Genomic DNA, 18,010 nt, shown 5'->3' with positions numbered 1-18,010 from the left:
AGGAAATAGATGAAAGCAAACAGAATGATTTAGTGCCTTTAGAATAATATAAGGAGCTGCAAAGGTGTGGTCACCTGAGGTGGATGTTTGATTTAAACGCTAATCTATACATACAGTGTTGGTTCGAAGACCAATTAAAGCAACACTTACACCTCTGATACAGAAGGGATAGAAGCAGCAAAGAAATCACAAACTGTATGCAGATTCCCCTCCACTCTTACTGACAACCTCTCAGAGTTTTCAATGAGGACAGCACGGTGGCACAGTGGTTAGCACGGCTGCCTCACAGCACCAGGAACCTGGGTTCAATTTTTGGCTTAGGTCACTGTCTGTGTGGAATCTGCACGTTCTCCCCATCTCTGTGTGGGTTTCCTCCAGGTGCTCCGGTTCCCTCTCACAGTCCAAAAGACATGCTGGTTAGGTACACTGGCCAAGCTAAATTCTCCCTCAGCGTATCTGAACAGGCACTGGAGTGTGGCGACTAGGGATTTTCACAGTAACTTCACTGCAATGTTAATGTAAACCTACTCGTGACAGTAATAAATAAACAAACTATCAACTTTAAACTCTTAGTGTACCTGAGATCAGCAAAGCGATGCCTCCACAAGCATTAGGAGAGGACATTGAAGTTCCATTCATCATTTCTGTGCCACGCAGCGTCCAGTTGGGAACAGACGCTATGGCTCCCCCTGGAGCAGTGATGCACACTCCCAGCGCTCCATCAACACTAATGGATCAAAAGCAACTTGTTAACACAATATTGAGCCTCGGAGGAATGCAGATTCATTAGATTGCTACCAGGGCTCAAAAGTCTAAATTATGAAGACAGATTGCCTTAAGCTGGAGGGCAGGAGACAAAAAGAGATGATAATGAGGTATAGAGTAACAGAAGATGGTTGTGGAGGGATTATAAATAGTCACATCAGAAACAACAGAGAGGAAGAGAAGCATGGAAAATCTGGCACGAAAGAATCGGGTCTTGTTCCAGAACTGTACACAGAAAACAAAGACACTCCACTGGCTGTGTGCTGATGAGGGATTCCCACCTCAAGCACTGGTTCAAGAAATGGGTTTAATTGTCACCAGCACACAAGAGTTGGCATATTGGGCATGGTGGCAGTGCAGTGACCAATAATGAAACAGAGCTGGGATCATCGGGACTGTACTTTTTCATTCTCTGCTTCATTCTCTATTCTAAGGCTTTCAAATTTCTCAATGTACAAACACTGATGCAATTTTTAACACACCATCAGGATGACTTTCACACTCCAGCAAACTAAGAAACACTGGCATATCCACATGAGATGCCCTGAAAGAGCATTTTACCCAGGTCCTCCCTTCCACCTTATCCCCATAACCCTGCACAGTTACGATGACCAATCCACCTAAGCTATGCATCTTTGGACACTGAGGGTGGAAATTGACAACCTCCTTAGGCCCGCTTTGTGGTGGGAAAATGTTATAAAATCAGGCATAACATGGCTAGTGCAAATGGCGCCCATTTTTGCAGCTGTCATGATTTTATGGTCAGCGCGGTCAGCCTCTCGCTGAAAATGGACGAAAGGCTGATTAATTTATTGAGGTTTATTTAAATATTGATTTCTGTGTCCTTAGTGAGCCCAGAGCTCAATCATCCAGGCTCGCTTGCCTTTATGGCCTCGCCAGGACAGGTTCTCCGGTGAGGAAGACATCTGTCCCCTTAGACAAGGAACAGTCATGTTGGCCTCGCCTATGAGGCCCCTGGGGAGGGTGCCTTTTGGCAGTATCATACTGGCAGTGCCAACCTGGCACTTGGGCAATGCCCACCAGGCAGTGCCAGGGTATAGCCAATGAGGGTTAAGGACTGTGGGGGTTGGCCAATGGGATGAGAGGGAGCTGCTGGCACTCTGGTGGGGGAGGGAACAGGGACTGCAATTGGTCTTGGGTATGAAAATTTGCCCAAAAAACAGATCAGGAACTCTCCCATTTTCAGACTAGATGGACACTTAGAAAAAAAATCTTGTAAAATTCTACCCGAGGACCAATTTAGTATGGAGCACCAGAGGAAACACGTGCAGACACAGGGAGAAACTGCAAACTTCACAAAGTCACCCAAGGCTGGAACTGAACCCAGGTCTGCTGTGAGGCAGCAGTGCTAACCACTATGATTTCCCCCGGTAGAATACCCACAGTACAGAAAGAGGTCACTTGGCTTTTCAAGTTTGCACCCTCTGTCCAAAACAACATCTTACCAGGCCTTCCCCTCTGTCCTATTCACATGACCTGACGCATTTACCATGGCTAATCAGCACAACCTTTGGATACCAAGGGGCAATTCCGCATGTCCAATCCATCTAACTGCAACAACACTGACACACTGCCAGAGACCCACCCCACAAATACTGATGCACTGCTGCAGACCCCCTGTAAATAGTGACACACTGCTGGAGACCCCCTGTAGATACGGACACACTGGTGGAGACCCCCTGCAAATACTGATGCACTGTCACAGACCCCCTGTAAATACTGACACACTGCCAGAGACTGCCTGTAAATACTGACACACTGCCAAAACCCCCCTGTAAATACTGACACATTGCCAGAGACCCCCCCAGTAAATACTGACTCACTGGCGGAGGCCCCCTGTAAAAACTGACGCACTGCCAGCAACCCCCTATAAATAACTGATGCACCTCAACAGATCCCCCTGTAAATAGTAACAAACTTTTGCAGACCTCATTTAAATAATGACACTCCCATAGATCCCCTTTATGGACACATGCTTGTGACCATCCTCATATTAACATCCACAAGTTAGTCAGTTATACAAAGAAACACTATCACTGCCAACATACTTTTATTAGTGTACAGCAACAGAAATTACAAATTAACGCATACTGAAAAATATGATGTGGAGATGCCGGCATTGGATTTTGGAAAGCACAGTAAGAAGTCTCACAACACCAGGTTAAAGTCCATCAGGTTTATTTGGCAGCACAAGCTTTCGGAGTCTCGCTCCTTCTTCAGGTGAGTAAGGGGTTGTGTTCACAAATAGGGCATATACAGACACAAACTCAATTTACACGATAATGGTTGGAATGCGAGTCTTTACAGGTAATCAAGTCTTAAAGGTACAACGTGAGTGGAGAGAGGGTTAAGCACAGGTTAAAGAGTTTTGTATTGTCTCCAGCCAGGACAGTTAGTGAGATTTTGCAAGCCCAGGTAAGTTGTGGGAGTACAGATATTGTGACATGAACCCAAAATTCCAGTTGAGGCCATCTTCACGTGTGCGGAACTTGACTATCAATTTTTGCTCAGTGATTCTGCGTTGTTGTATGTCGTGAAGGCTGCCATTGAGAATGTTTACCTGAAGATCAGAGGCTGAATGCCCATGATTGCTGAAGTCACTGCTGAAGTGACCATGCAGACGCTATGACAACGAATGACTGAACACTGCTCGACAATCATCAGGCAGCAACGTCCTCTTATGTCGAGGAACACTTCAGCAGTCGCTGTGCAAAAACTGATAGTCAAGTTCCGCACGTGAGGCGACGTCAACCGGGATCTTGGGTTCATGTCACACTATTTATAACCCCCACGGCTTGCCTAGGCTTGCAAAATCTCACTGTTCTGGCTGGAGACAATACATACCTCTTTAACCTGTGCTTAACCCTCTCTCCACTCACATTGTCTGTACCTTTAAGACTTGATTATCTGTGAAGGCTCGCATTCCAACCATTATCTCGTAAATTGACTTTGTGTCTAAATATACCGTGTTGGTGAATACAACTCCTCACTCACCTGAAGAAGGAGCAAGACTCCAAAAGCTTGTGCTACCAAATAAACCTATTGGACTTTAACCTGGTGTTGTGAGACTTCTTACTATACTGAAAAATAGACAGGCAGAAGTACTAGGTTGCTCATATGCCCTGAAAACTTCTCACAGATCCAAGAGTTCAGGCTATTTTGAATACCCATGCAGTACAGGACAACATTAAACCAGAGTGACTAAGTATTTATATTTCATGAAAATCTGACGCAAATAGACAGCAGCTGGTTGCGAGAGTTATCGGATCCCTCTGGCCTCTGATGAGCAGCCAAGCAACTTGTCTCATATCCGGGGTAATCGCCAGACCCTACCCAGTGCTATAGTCCTGCTGTTCATCAGCAATTACATTAAAATCACAAATTTGCTTCCCTCAGGACTAATGAACATGTACTAATCTGGGATGAGCAGAGAATTTGTTGAGTACCCGTCCTGCCTTATGAATCTTGAGAGGGATTAACATTTCACACTGTATATATTTTTCTGAAATATATATACATATATTTGCTCATTGCTATCTCTAAACATTTCAAACTGAACAAACATAAAATGGATGAATCTATGCCTGCCTGTGACCACAAACGAAATAAACTATGGGGCAGTGTTGCATCTTGTTATCCCTATTCAAAGAGAGCTGTGCAAAAGTCATCCACATTTCGTACCTCAGGCTGGTCAACAGGAGTCTGCTTGTCTGCTGAGACAAAAGATCATGCAACTCTCCTTGTTATTCTTAACGGTCAAGACATTCAACAATTTTGGGGACCAAGATGAGGGATACACATCCCTTTGCAAAGACAGGGTGGAGAGGAGGGAGTCATGTATGTGAGTGGGAATCATGTCTCACAAGTTTGATTTTTTTGAAGGGGTAACCAAGAAGGTAGATGAGGGCAGTGCAGTTGATGTTGTCTACATATAAGAACATAAGAACATAAGAAATAGGAGCAGGAGTAGGCCATCTAGCCCTTCGAGCCTGCCCCGCCATTCAATAAGATCATGGCTGATCTGTCGTGGCTCAGTTCCACTTTCCCGCCCTCTCCCCATAACCCTTAATCCCCTCTCTTATCAAAAACCCATCAACCCGCGTCTTAAAAATATTTAGCGAGGCAGCCTCCACCACTTCAACGGGCAGAGAATTCCAGAGATTCACCACCCTTTGAGTGAAGAAGTTCCTCAACTCCGTTCTAAACCGCCCCCCCTTTATCTTGAGGCTGTGCCCCCTAGTCCTACTATCCTTTCTGAGCGGGAAGAGTCTCTCCACCTCTATCCTATCCATCCCATTCATCATCTTATACGTCTCAATGAGATCTCCCCTCATTCTTCTAAACTCTAACGAGTACAAGCCTAATTTATTCAGCCTCTCCTCATAGCTCAACCCCCTCAACTCTGACATCAGCCTAGTAAACCTCCTCTTTGCACTTTAGCAAGGCCTTTGACAAGGTACCGCATGGTAGGTTGTTGCAGAAGGTTAAATCTCACAGGATCCACAAAGAGGTAACTAAATGGATGCAAAATTGGCTTAATGCCAGAAGCCAGAGGGTAATTGTAACGGATTGTTTTTCAAACTGCAGGCCTGTGACCAGCAGTGTGTCTTAGGGATCAGTGCTGGGTCAGCTGTTATTTGTCATTTATATTAATGATTTGGATGAGAATACAGAAGGCATAGTTAGTAAGTCTGCAGATGACACTAAGATTGGTGGCATAGTGGATAGTGAAGAAGGTTATCTCGGATTGCGATGGGAACTTGACCAATTGGGCCAATGGGCTGACAAATGGCAGATGGAGTTTAATTTAGACAAATGCGAGGTGATGCATTTTGGCAGATTGAATCAGGGCAGGACTTACTGAGTTATTGATAGAGCACTGGGGACAAGTAACAAAACAAAAAGATCCAGGGGTACATATTCACAGCTCCTTGAAAGTGGAGTCACAGGTGGGACAGAGTGATGAAGAAGGCATTCGGCATGCTCAGTTTCATTGGCCAGAACACTGAATACAGGAGTTGGGACTTGTTGCAGTTGTACAAGACATTGGTAAAGTCACACTTGGAATACTGCGTACAATTCTGATCACCCTATTATAGAAAGCATATTATTAAACTAAAAAGAGCGCAGAAAAGATTTACTAGGATGCTACCGGGACTTGGTGGTTTGAGATATAAGGAGAGGCTGCATAGGACTTCTTTCTCTGGAGCGTAGAAGGTTGAAGGGTGATCTTATAGAGGTCTATAAAACAATGAGAGGCATAGATTAGCAAGATAGTCAATACCTTTTCCCAAAGGTAGGGGAGTCTAAAACTAGATGGCATAGATTTACAGTGAGAGGGGAGAGATACAAAAGTGTCCAGAGGGGCAATTTTGTTCACACCAAGGGTGTTGAGTGTCTGGAACAAGCTTCCAGAGGTAATAGTAGAGGTGGGTACAATTTTGTCTTTTAAAAAGCGTTTAGACAGTTACATGGGTAAGATGGGTATAGAGGGACGTGGACCAAATGTGGGCAATTGAGACTAGCTCTGGGGCTTAAATAAAAAGGGTGACATGGATAAGTTGGGCTGTAGGACCTATTTCCATGCTGTAAACTTCTATGACTCTATATGACATGGACTCTGGCTTGTGGAACCAGTAATATCGCCTTACTGTACTACAAAGTTTCACTCTGCCTTTTTATCATCTAATTAGGAGAGGTGATGGCCTAGTGGTATTATCACTAGACTATTCATCCAGAAACTTAGCTAATGTTCTGGGAGCCTGGGTTCAAATCCCACAACAGCAGATGGTGGAATTTGAATTCATTAAAAATACCTGGAATTAAGAATCTACTAATGGCCATGAAACCATTGATGATTGCTGGAAAAACCCATCTGGTTCACAAATGTCCTTTCGGGAAGGAAATCTGCCAACCTTACCTAGTCTAGCCTACACATGACTCCAGAACCATAGCAATGTGGCTGACGCTCAACTGCCCTCCAAATGCATCTATGGATGGGCAATAAATGCTGACAAGCCAGCGATGCCCATGTCCCGTGAATATTAAAAAAAAGGGCAATCTCACAGACAAGGAACTCTAGCCTAGGTTGGAATCTAACCTCATCTACACTGCTTCTGCTGGAAATGTTGCACCATAACCTGCAAGACTCTGCATGCCTGTCTCATTGTATAACATCATGAAGGAATACCTCACTGAACTTTGATTCTCCACTCTGGAATCAACATGAAACAATATTCTTTACTCTGAGGTATCTGCACTGTCAATCTTATTTCCTCTACTTCTATTTTATCGTATGAATGCAAAGGAGGCAATGTTACCACTATCCTCCCAGGTTTTGAATGTATGCAAATAAACTAACCCTTTGAGTTCATATGATCTCAAATTTGCTGTGAGGTTATTAATAGAATCGTGGATCACATCAAAACCATGAGATTCGGAAATACTAAAATTTGATTCGATTTATTGTTGTTATATGTATTGAGATGTAGTGAAAAGTATTGTTTCTTGCGCACTATACAGTCAATGCATACCATTCATAGAGTACATGAAGGAGAAGGAAACGAGAGAATGCAGAATGTGGTGTTGCAGTCATAGCTAATGTGTAGAGAAAGATCAACTTAATATTTGGTAGGTCCATTCAAAGATCTGATGGCAGCAGGGAAAAAGCTGCTCAAGTCAGTTGGTATGTGATCTCAGATTTTTGTATGTTTTCCTGATGGAAGAAGATGGAAGACAGTGTGCCCAGGGTTTGTGTGGTCCTTAATTATGCTGGCTGCTTTTTCGAGGCAATGTGGACAGAGTCAATGGATGGGAGGCTGGTTTGCATGATGGACTGGGCTACGTTCACAACCCTTTGTAATTTCTTGTGGTCCTGGTCAGAGCAAGTACCATACCAACCTGCGATACATTTGGATGGGATGTTTTTTATGGTGCATCTGTAAATATTGGTGAGAGTCAGAGTAGAGATACTGAATTTCCTTAGCCTCCTGACAAAGTAGAGGTGTTGCTGGGCTTTCTTAATTATAACATTAGCATGGGGGGGGGAAACCAGGACAGATTGTTGGTGATCTGGACATCTGAAAACCTGAAGCTTTCAACCATTTCCACTTCATCCATGTTGATGGAGACAGGGGCATGTCCTCCACTGTGCATCCTGAAGTCAATGACTATCTCCATGTTTTATTGACATTTCATCAGGTTCTCTATCTCTTTCCTGTACTCTGTCTCATCATTGAGATCTGACCCAGTATGGTGGTGTCATCAGCAAACTTGAAAATGCAGTTGGAGCAGAATTTGGCCACACAGTCAATAAGTGTATGAGGAGTATAATAAGGGGCTGAGTAAACAGCCTTGCGGGGCACCGGTGTTGACAATAATTGTGGAGGTGGTGTCGTGGCCTCTCTTTAGAGTTTTGTTGGAAATGGTGTTGAAGGCTGAGCTGTAGTCAATAAATAGAAAAAGTGTCTTTGTTATCCAGGTGTCCCAGAGTTGAGTTTCGTAATAGGGAGATGGCATCTGCTGTGGACCTATTGCAAAGATAGGCGAATTGTAGTGAACCTAAGAAATCTTCGAGGCCAGAGTTGATGTGTGCCATGACAAACCTTTCAAAGCACTTCATAATGATTAGTGTCAGAGTCACTGGACGAAAGTTGTGAAGGGGGAAACAAATCAAAACATTTTTTGGTTTATGGACAGGTGGCGAGATGAAAAATTAGTGTTTAAATTAACCTCCCTCCTGTCTGTAACAATTTACACCTGCCACAAAGAAATCAAACCGATGAAGACAAAAAAAAAAGATTAGTTGCGGCTCAGTGGCTCGCAGTTCTCGTCTTCCAGTCAGAGGGTTGTGAGTTTGCAGTCCATTCTAGATTTAGTGAGCACACTAAATCGAGGCTGACTTCCCCAGTGTGATACTGAGGAGATGCCACACAATTGGAGGAAACCATCCTTTGGGTCAGGCTTGATAAATTGCAAAACTGTCTGTCCTCTGGGTACAAAAGGTTTTCGTGACACAATTTTAAAGAAAGGCAGGGTAATTCTCCAGGAAGTCCCCGCAAAACCTGCTCCAACAGATTAGCTGGTCCGTGTCACATTGAACTATGAGAGTTTGCTGTGGGCATTTTGGCTGCCACATTTCCGACAGTACAAGAGACTTCAAAAAATATTTCACTGGCTTGGAAGCACTCTGGGCGATACTTAGATCTTGAAAGGTGCTGTGCAAATGCTATGCATTTCACACTCACAGGAGTCGGGAGTTTATGCACAGATGATAAATCGGCCAGTGTTAAATGGCAACTGCCAGAGGACTCTGGAGACAGAAAATATGCTGAAATTTATTCTACTGATTCAGTTGGTAGTAGCACAGGAATGAAGCCCTGATGCACCAACTTCAATTTCATGGTCAGGCTTATATAATTGACAATGACGCAGAGCCTTAACACTAACCATTGTTAAAACTGCTATTGCTTCAACCATATAAATCTACATTTCAAATCTACATATTCAAAAGTTTTATGGTAGCAGGGAAGAAACTATTCTTGAGTCAGCTGGTACATGATCTCAGGCTTTTGTACCTTTCTCCCAGTGGAAGAAGGTGGAAGACAGTATGTTCGAGGTGCATGGGGTCCTTGATTATGCTGGCTGCTTTGCCATGGCAGTGCGAAGTATAGACAGAGTCAATGAATGGAGGCTGGTTTGTGTGACTGGGCTATGTTTACAACCCTTTGGAGTTTTTTTGTGATCTTGGTCAGCGCAGGAGTCATACTAAGCTGGAATATATCAGGAAAGGATACTTTCTATAGTTCATCTGTAAAAATTGGAAAGAGTCATAACGGACATGCTGAATTTCCTAAGCCTCCTGAGAAACTAAAGGCGTTAGTCGGTTTTCTTAACTATAGTGTCGGCGTAGGGGGAACAGGATAGGTGGTTGGTGACCTAGATACCAAAAAACTTAAAGCTCTCAACCATTTCTACTTCATCCTGTTAATGTAGACAGGGACATGTCACAAGACTTGAATGTCCCAGACCTGGACTTCAGGAAGCAGTAGATTTATCTGTTCATCCATGGTTGCCAGTTGGGAAACACAGATTTGCTTCCATGGCAGAGTCTTAGAGATCTGGGATCATAGAGGTTTATAGCATGGAAACAAGTCCTTTGGCCTAACTTGTCCATGCTAACCTTTTTTTAAAATCACTAAACTAGCCCCAGTTGCCTGTGCTTGGTCCACATCTCTCTATATACATCTTACCCATGTAACTGTCTGAACGATTTTTAAAAGGCAAAGTTATACTTGCTTCTAATACCACCTCTGGCAGCTCGTTCCAGACATTCACCACCCTCTGTGTGAAAAAAATTGCCCTTCTCTGGACCCTGTGAATTTCCCCCCTCTCACCTTAAATCTATGCCCTCTAGTTTCAGACTCCCCAACCTTTGGGAAAAGCTGTTGACTATCTACCTTATCCCCTTATTACTTTATAGATCTCTATAAGATCATCCCTAAGCCTCCTACGCTCCAGAGAAAAAAGTCCCAGTGTCTCCAGCCTTGCCTTTTAACCCAAACCATCATGTCCCGGTAGCATCCTAGTAAACCTTTTCTGCATTCTTTCCAGTTTAATAATATCTTTCCAAAATAGGGTGACCAGAACTGAACACAGTATTCCAAGTGTGGCCTGACCAATGTCTTGTACAATTTCAACAAGGTGCCCCAAGTCCTGTATTCAATGTTCTGATCAATGAAACCACGCATGCTGAATGCCTTCTTCACCACTCTGAACCCCTGTGACTCCACTTTCAAGGAGCTATGAAATTGTACCTCTAGATTTCTTCGTTCTATAGCTCTCCTCAATGCCTTACAATCAACTGAGTATGTCCTGCCCTGGTTCCATCAATCAACATGCATCACCTCACATTTATCTAAATTAAATCCCATCTGCCATTCATCAGTCCATTGGCCCAGTTGATCAAGATCCTGTTACAATCCAAGGTAACCTTCTTCACCGTCCACTACGCCACCAATCTTGGTGTAATCTGCAAACTTACTAACCATGCCTCCTAAATTCTCATCCAAATCATTAATACAAATTACAAATAACAATGGAACCAGCTTTGTTCCCTTAGGCACACCGCTGGTCACAGGCCTCCAGTTTGAAAAACAACCCTCTGTAACCACCCTCTGTCTTCTGTCATCAAGCCAATTTTGTATCCACTGGCTACCTCATCCTGGATCCCATAAGATTTAATCTTATGAAACAACCTACCATGCATTACCTTCTCAAAGTCTTCCACGCATTTACTAATGAAGCCTTTTATTTGGTGATGTACTCATCCAGGATGGTTACTGAGATCTTAAATATTGACCAGCCCACTGACTCGAAGCAGCCCCGTAGGAGATCATCTGATTCCTCAGACCAACACTGCTTAACTTTCTTTATCGGATACCCCACTTCAAGCTTTGCTTGTAAGCCGGGAGCAGGAGCACAGCCTTGTGGTCTGATTTGTCAAAGTGTGAGTAGGCTATACAGCAGTAGACATGCTTGATTTTTGTGTAGCAGTGGTCAAGGATGTTTGGGCCTCTGGTGGGACAGGAGAGGTGTTAGTGATAGCTTGGTAGGACACTGTTGCGCTTGACAAGGTTCAAGTCCCTGGCCACAAGTCCTCAGAATGTTTTGTCGCAAGGCTATTTGTGATGTGGTTTTCACATCCGCATGGGGTGGGATGTAAACTGCTGTCGAGATAACGGAGGTGAGCTCCCGTGGTTATTAGTAAGTACAGCATTTCAGCATCAGGTACTTCTGGTGCAGGGAGCAGAAACTTGCCAGTGTTGTTACGTCTGAGCACCAAGAAGTGTTAATTAGAAGGCATACCTCACCTTCTCTAGCCATGTCTGAGGCTGCTGTACAGTCCATTTTGCAGACTGAGAAGCCTTCTGGTTGTAGGGCAGAAGAAGCAGGAGTGAGCCAGGTCTCTGTGAAACAGAGCTCGCAGCAGTCTCTCAGTTCCCATTGAATCTGGCTTTAAATCTGTATAGTTTGTTTTCAAGAGACTGGTCATTTGCCAGGAGCAAGCTGGGTATGGGGGGGCCTTGGGACCACATTGTCTCAGTCTCGCCTGCAGGTTTCCCATTCTTCCTGTCGTGGCTGCTTCAATTTGGGCCTGCGAATCAGAGCATATAGTCTGGTATCAAAGGTACAGGTGCGCCCTCTGAGGTTCTTCACTTTGATTGGTATATGGATGGAGGGTTTGTTGCCATCGGCGTGGTTCCTGCATCAGCAACTGGGTCTGCAGAGTCAGGCGGTCTGGGTCACTGTCAAGTTGTGGTGTTTGATAGCACTCCCACAGCCAAGGAGGCAAATCATACACTAGCATCTGTAATTTTCCCTGTGACAAGTGCCTGAATACATCCAGGCCAACCGGTGGCATATCAAACTACCTGTTTGGATGATGGAGAGAAATCGTAGACCAAATCACTACACTCTTGTACATTTCTGATTTGATTTATTATTGTCACTGTATTAACACACAATGAAAAGTATTGTTTCTTGTGTTCTATACAGACAAAGCAAACTGTTCATAGAGAACAAAACGAGAGAGTGCAGAAATATAGTGTTAGTCATACTAGGGTGTAGAGAAAGATCAATTTAATACAAGGTAAGTCCATTCCAAAGTCTGATAGCAGCAAGGAGAAAGCTGTTCTTGAGTCAGTTGGTACGTGAGCTCAGACTTCCGTATCATTTTTCTGAAGGAAGGAGGTGGAAGAGAGAATGTCTGGGATGCATGGGGTCCTTAATTATGCTGGCTGCTTTGCCAAGGCAGTGGGAAGTGTAGACAGAGTCAATGGATGGGAGGCTGGTTTGCATGATGGATTGGGCTACATTCACAACCTTTTTTAGCTCCTTGCCATCTTGGGCAGAGCAGAAGCCATACCAAGCTGTGATACAACCAGAAAGAATGCTTTCTATGGTGCATCTGTAACAGTTGGTGAGAACCATAGCTGACATGCCTAATTTTCTTAGTCTTCTCAGAAAGTTGAGGTGTTGGTGGGCTTTCTTAACTATACTGTCAGCATGGAGGGACCAGGACAGCTTGTTGGTGATGTGGACATGTAAAAACTTGAAGCTCTCAATCCTTTCTACTTCATTCCCATTTATGCAGACAGAGGCATGTTCTCCTTTCTGCTTCCTGAAGTTGATGACAATCTCCTTTATCTTGTTGATATTGAGGGAGAGATTATTGTTGCTATATCAGTTCACTGGATTCTCTATTTCATTCCTGTACTAGTCTAGCGCTGTTACGTCCTGGATGGTGTTGGTCTTCTTGAGTGTTGGAGCCAGGCAAGTAGACAGCATCCCATCACACTCCTAACTCGTGCTTTGTAGGTGGTGAGCAGGCGTTGGGGAGTCAGGAGTCAGGAGGTGAATTACTCACTGCAAGATTCCTTGCTTCGGATCTGCTCCTGTGTGTAGCTCCAAATGTATGCATGTATCAGATAATCTCCAATTGTTGTTTGAATGATATAGCTTTGCTCCCTAAAGAGCTTGAGGCTGGAGTTTATAATTTCGTAACAGAACAACAGATTTTTGTTAGGCCAAGCATTTTAAGGTTACAATACCAAGGTAGGTAGTGAGCGTTAAGATTATACAATTGAACAGTGGAATAGGCTGGAGGGGCTGAATGGTCCTCTGTTCTTATGTTTCAATCCCTTCTGCTATTCCTACTGACATCTCATGTGCAACGGGAGCACAGAGCTCCTATTGACTGCTTCTGGCACATTGCCTGTTGCATCAGAGTGAAACGATCGATCAATGGAAAAGCTCATAAGCTGTTGTTCTTTCAGGTTATCCACTGTCTTGCCACAGATTTTTAAATAACCACAAATGAATCAGCAGAATTTTTTTACTGCTCAAGTTAATATTTTAATACTGAAGTCTTGCTCACAGGCATCTTACATTCTTCTCTGGACTTTGATTTTCCTTGTCTTTTCATGCTCGGGAAATTAATAATGGGAAGGCAATTAATATCAGGTGAAGTGTTACTCCAAGATTTCCTCTGTTCATTTATGTGAATGAAGAGTTTGTGCTATTAACGGAAGAGGAACAGATATCCTGTCCAACATTCTTTTCACAACTAAATGACTGTCAAGTGACTTGCCTACATATTAGCCACTACAGAATCTCATTGGATCACTAAATGCACCTATTTTAACAAAAGACAAAGTAAAGTTTATTCATTAGTGTCACAAGTAGGGTTACATTCACACTACAATGAAGTTACTGTGAAAATCCACTAGTTGACACAGTCAGGTGCCTGTTCAGGTACACTGAGGGAGAATTTAGCATGGCCAATTCACCTAACTTGCATGTCATTGGACTGAGGGGGGAAACTGGAGCACTCAGAGGAAACACACGCAGATACGGGAGAATGTGCAAACTCCACAGAGTCTGTGACCCAAGCCGGGAATTGAATCCAGGTCCTGGCGCTGTGAGGCAGCAGTGCTAACCACTGTGCTGCCCCCTGATTTGTGCTGTCAGGCTTGAAACTTTCAGCTGAACATCCTTCACCTGCCCACTCTCGCTGCCTGACTGCACTCACACAGCATCCAGTCTTGTGGGTAGAAAGTTGCAAATTTCCACCACCCGTTTAAGTGAAGTGCTTCCAGACTGTGCCCCTCAACAGCTTCGCTCTAATTTTACCGTTACAATCTCTAGTTAAGGATTCTCCTGCCAGGGGAGATAACTTCTCCACACTGAATTTATTTATCATTTTGATCATTGCAATTAGATTATCCTTCAACCTTCTGTCCTCAAGGAAACCTAAAACAAACTGATGCAACCGGTCAGCATCACTTTAAGCCTTGCTATCAGTCTGATGACTCTCCACTGCTTCCCCTCTAATTCTGCAGCTTTGACAAAGGGTCATCTGGACTTGAAATATCAGCTCTTTTCTCTCCTTTCAGATGCTGCCAGACCTGCTGAGATTTTCCAGCATTTTCTCTTTTGGAATCCAGAAGCTTGGTGCTCAGACCAGAAACCAGTACACCAGAAGGACTCTGACCAAGACTCCATACAATTGAAATACAGCTTTCTTACTTTTAAATTCCAACTATGTGCTTTACAAGCTTTTTTCTAACTTTCAGAAAGAGCAGTTACACTTACTTCCATACCCCCACCTTTTGTATATAACTCTGTTCATCTCATTCTCAAATATCCATCTAAGATGTTTCTTTATAAAATCAGCTTCCACCACCTTTTTAGATAGAGTGTTCCAGATCCCAACAACAGAGAATTTTTTTTACGTGGGACGTGGGTGTTGCTGGCTGGCCGGCCAGCATTTATTGCCTATCCCTAGGTGCCCTTGGAGGGCCATCAACCACATTGCTGCGGCTCTAGAGTCATGTGCAAGCCAGACCAGGATAAGGATGGCAGATTTCCATCCCTATAGGACATTAGTGAACCAGATAGGTTTTTCTGACAATCAACAATGGTTTCATGGTCATCAGTAGAGTCTTAATTCCAGATGTTTTTATTGAATTCAGATTTCACCATCTGCTCTGGCAGGATTTGAACCCAGGCTCCCAGAACATTAGCTGAGTTTCTGAATTAATAGTCTCACAAAAATACCACTAGGCCATCACCTCGCCTTTTCACTCTCCCTTCAGATCATTTGCAAGTTTGAACCCATTCTATTTCCACAATCTAGTTTGGAGTAATATTCCTGATCTTTCTTTTGTATATCATTTCTCCTCTGATTGTGAAATTCTTGGACCTCCACCAATGCCAGAGTAGCAACGGAGCTGCTCATATTTTGGCAGGCATATGCGATGCAGGAATAGCTGCTTCACACATTTTAAAAATAAATGGGTGTGATTTTTGAAGGTTTGCGAAGTAGGCAGGACAGTGTGATTGCAAATTAAAAGTTGGCTTCTCCAGGATTTAGGAAACCTCATTTAGAGAAACCGGGAACAAATGGAAGGGCGTTCTCAGTATGGCCCAAATACTTTACAGCCAATTAATTACTTTGGAATGTCACTGTTTTTTGTCAGCAAGCCTAATTAATTTATTTACATAGCATGAGCATTGCTGGCCGGGTCAGCATTTATTACCATTCCTAATTACTCTTCATTTCAGAGGAGCTTTTGAGAATCAACAATACCAGGAGTCTGTAGGCCAGACCAGAAAAGAAAGGCAGGTTTCCTTCCCTAAAGGGCATTCATGAACCAGATGTGTTTCTATGACAATGGTTTCATGGTCACCAGTTGATTCTTAATTCCAGATAATTACTGAATTCAAATTTCACCATCTGCCATGGTGGGATACGAACCCCAGTCTCCAGATCTTGCCCTGGGTCTCTGGATTACTAATCCAGTGACGATACCACGCTGCCACTGCCTCCCCAAGCTTGGTGACCAATTTGTACACAGCAAGACTCACTGAGACTTTTTTAAAAACTCATTTATGGGATGTGGATGTTGCTGGCTAGGCCAGCATTTATTGCCCATCCCTAGGTGAGGTGAATAATTCTCTATCCTTTGACTTTCTTTCAAACAAGAATCTCTAACTCTGTCATAAAATTATCCGGCGACTTGGCCTTCACTGCTTGCTGAGGAAGAGAATTCCAGACTCAGAAAATCATTCTCATTTGTATCTTAAACGGGAGATTGTTTACGGTGGTGTTAGAAAGTACTAGTTCACACAAAGGGGAGTGAAAATCTGTGGTGAGGTATGGTAACAAGATATAGATGGTCATGATCTAACCGGGGCTTGAGGGGCTCAAAAGCATTGTTCTGTTTGCCTACTTATGCATCTGTTAAATTCTGTTGGATAAACATTTCATGTTGGAATAACTTTTCCTTTGTTCTTCTGCTAAGGATCTAAGGGCTGAATTTTACATGTTCACAGCAGTTGTCTTTCACATCCGGGAGGATGGGGTGTGGGGAACGGGCACACAGAACAGAGTGGATACCACAAGACTTAGGAGCAGAATTAGGCCACTTGACCCCTCGAGTCTACTCTGCCATTCAATCATGGCTGATGTTTTTCTCAACCCCATTCTCCTGCTTTTTTCCCATAACTCCTGATCCCCTTATTAATCAAGGCCATATCTATCTCTGTCGTAAAAACACTTAATGACCTGGCCTCCACAGCCTCCTGTGGCATAGAGTTCCACAGATTCATCACTCTCTGGCTGAAGAAATTCCTCCTCATTTCTGTTTTAAACAATCATCCCTTTAGCCTGAGGTTGTGCTGTCTGGTCCTAGTTTTTCTTACTGGTGGAAACAGCCTCTCCACATCACTCTATCCGGGCCTCACAGTATCCTGTAAGTTTCAATAAGATCCTCCCTCATCCTTATAAACTCCAACGAGTACAGACCCAGAATGCTCAATCATTCCTCATATGACAAGCTCTTCATTCCAGGGATCATTCTTGTGAACCTCCTCTGGACTCTTTCCCAGGCCAGCACATCCTTTCTTAGATCTGGGGTCCAAAACTGCTCACAATACTCCAAATGGGGTCTAACCAGAGTCTTCTAAGGCCTTAGAAGTACATCCCTGCTCCTGTATTCTAGCCCTCTCAACATGAATGCGAACATTGCATTTGCCTTCCTAACTGCCAACGGAACCTACATGTTAACCTTAACAGAATCTTGAACAATGACTCCCAAGTCCCTTTGTGCTTCTGACCGTCTAAGTGTTTTCCCATTTAGAAAATAGTCCTTACCTCCATTCCCCCTTCCAAAGTACATAATTTCACACTTTTCCATGCTGTATTCTATCTGCTACTGCTTTGTCCTCTCTCTTAACCTATCCAAGTCCTTCTGTAGCCCCCTGCTTCCTTAATACTACCTGTCCCTCTACATATCTTTGTATCATTTGCAAACTTTGCAACAGTGCCTTCAGTTCCTTCCACTAAATTGTTAAATGTATATTGTGAGTTGTGCTCCCAGCACTGACCCCTGAGGCACACCACTAGTCACCGACTGCCATCCTGAAAAAGACCCCTTTATCCCCATTCTCTGCCTTCTGCCAGTCAGCCAATCCTCTATCCATGCCAGGATGCCCATCTCACCACCTTCCCCTTATCATTAAGCTCTCCCCTTTTATAAGACAGCAGATTTCATTCATGAACCAGATGGATTTTTCCAACAATCGACAATAATTTCATGGTCATCAGCAGATCTTAATTCCAGAATTTATTTTTAAATCAAACTCAAATTCCACCATCTGC

The 18,010-nt window shown here is 43.6% G+C and overlaps 1 protein-coding gene across 1 annotated transcript in view; it reads right to left on the bottom strand.

The window, feature by feature from the left end:
* The window catches only part of LOC145342316 (tripeptidyl-peptidase 2-like), a 114,137-nt gene that overhangs the window by 54,150 nt on the left and 41,977 nt on the right, over positions 1-18,010 (bottom strand). The window contains exon 11 of the mRNA XM_080187795.1: positions 579-727. Coding sequence (XP_080043921.1) covers positions 579-727 — 149 coding nt within the window. The remainder of the gene's footprint in view (positions 1-578; positions 728-18,010) is intronic.

The sequence above is a fragment of the Carcharhinus amblyrhynchos genome, chromosome 4 (genome assembly GCF_965287045.1).
Source record: "Carcharhinus amblyrhynchos chromosome 4, sCarAmb.v2.hapA, whole genome shotgun sequence".
Lineage (NCBI taxonomy): Eukaryota > Metazoa > Chordata > Chondrichthyes > Carcharhiniformes > Carcharhinidae > Carcharhinus > Carcharhinus amblyrhynchos.
This window is presented reverse-complemented; position numbering and strand designations above follow the sequence as displayed.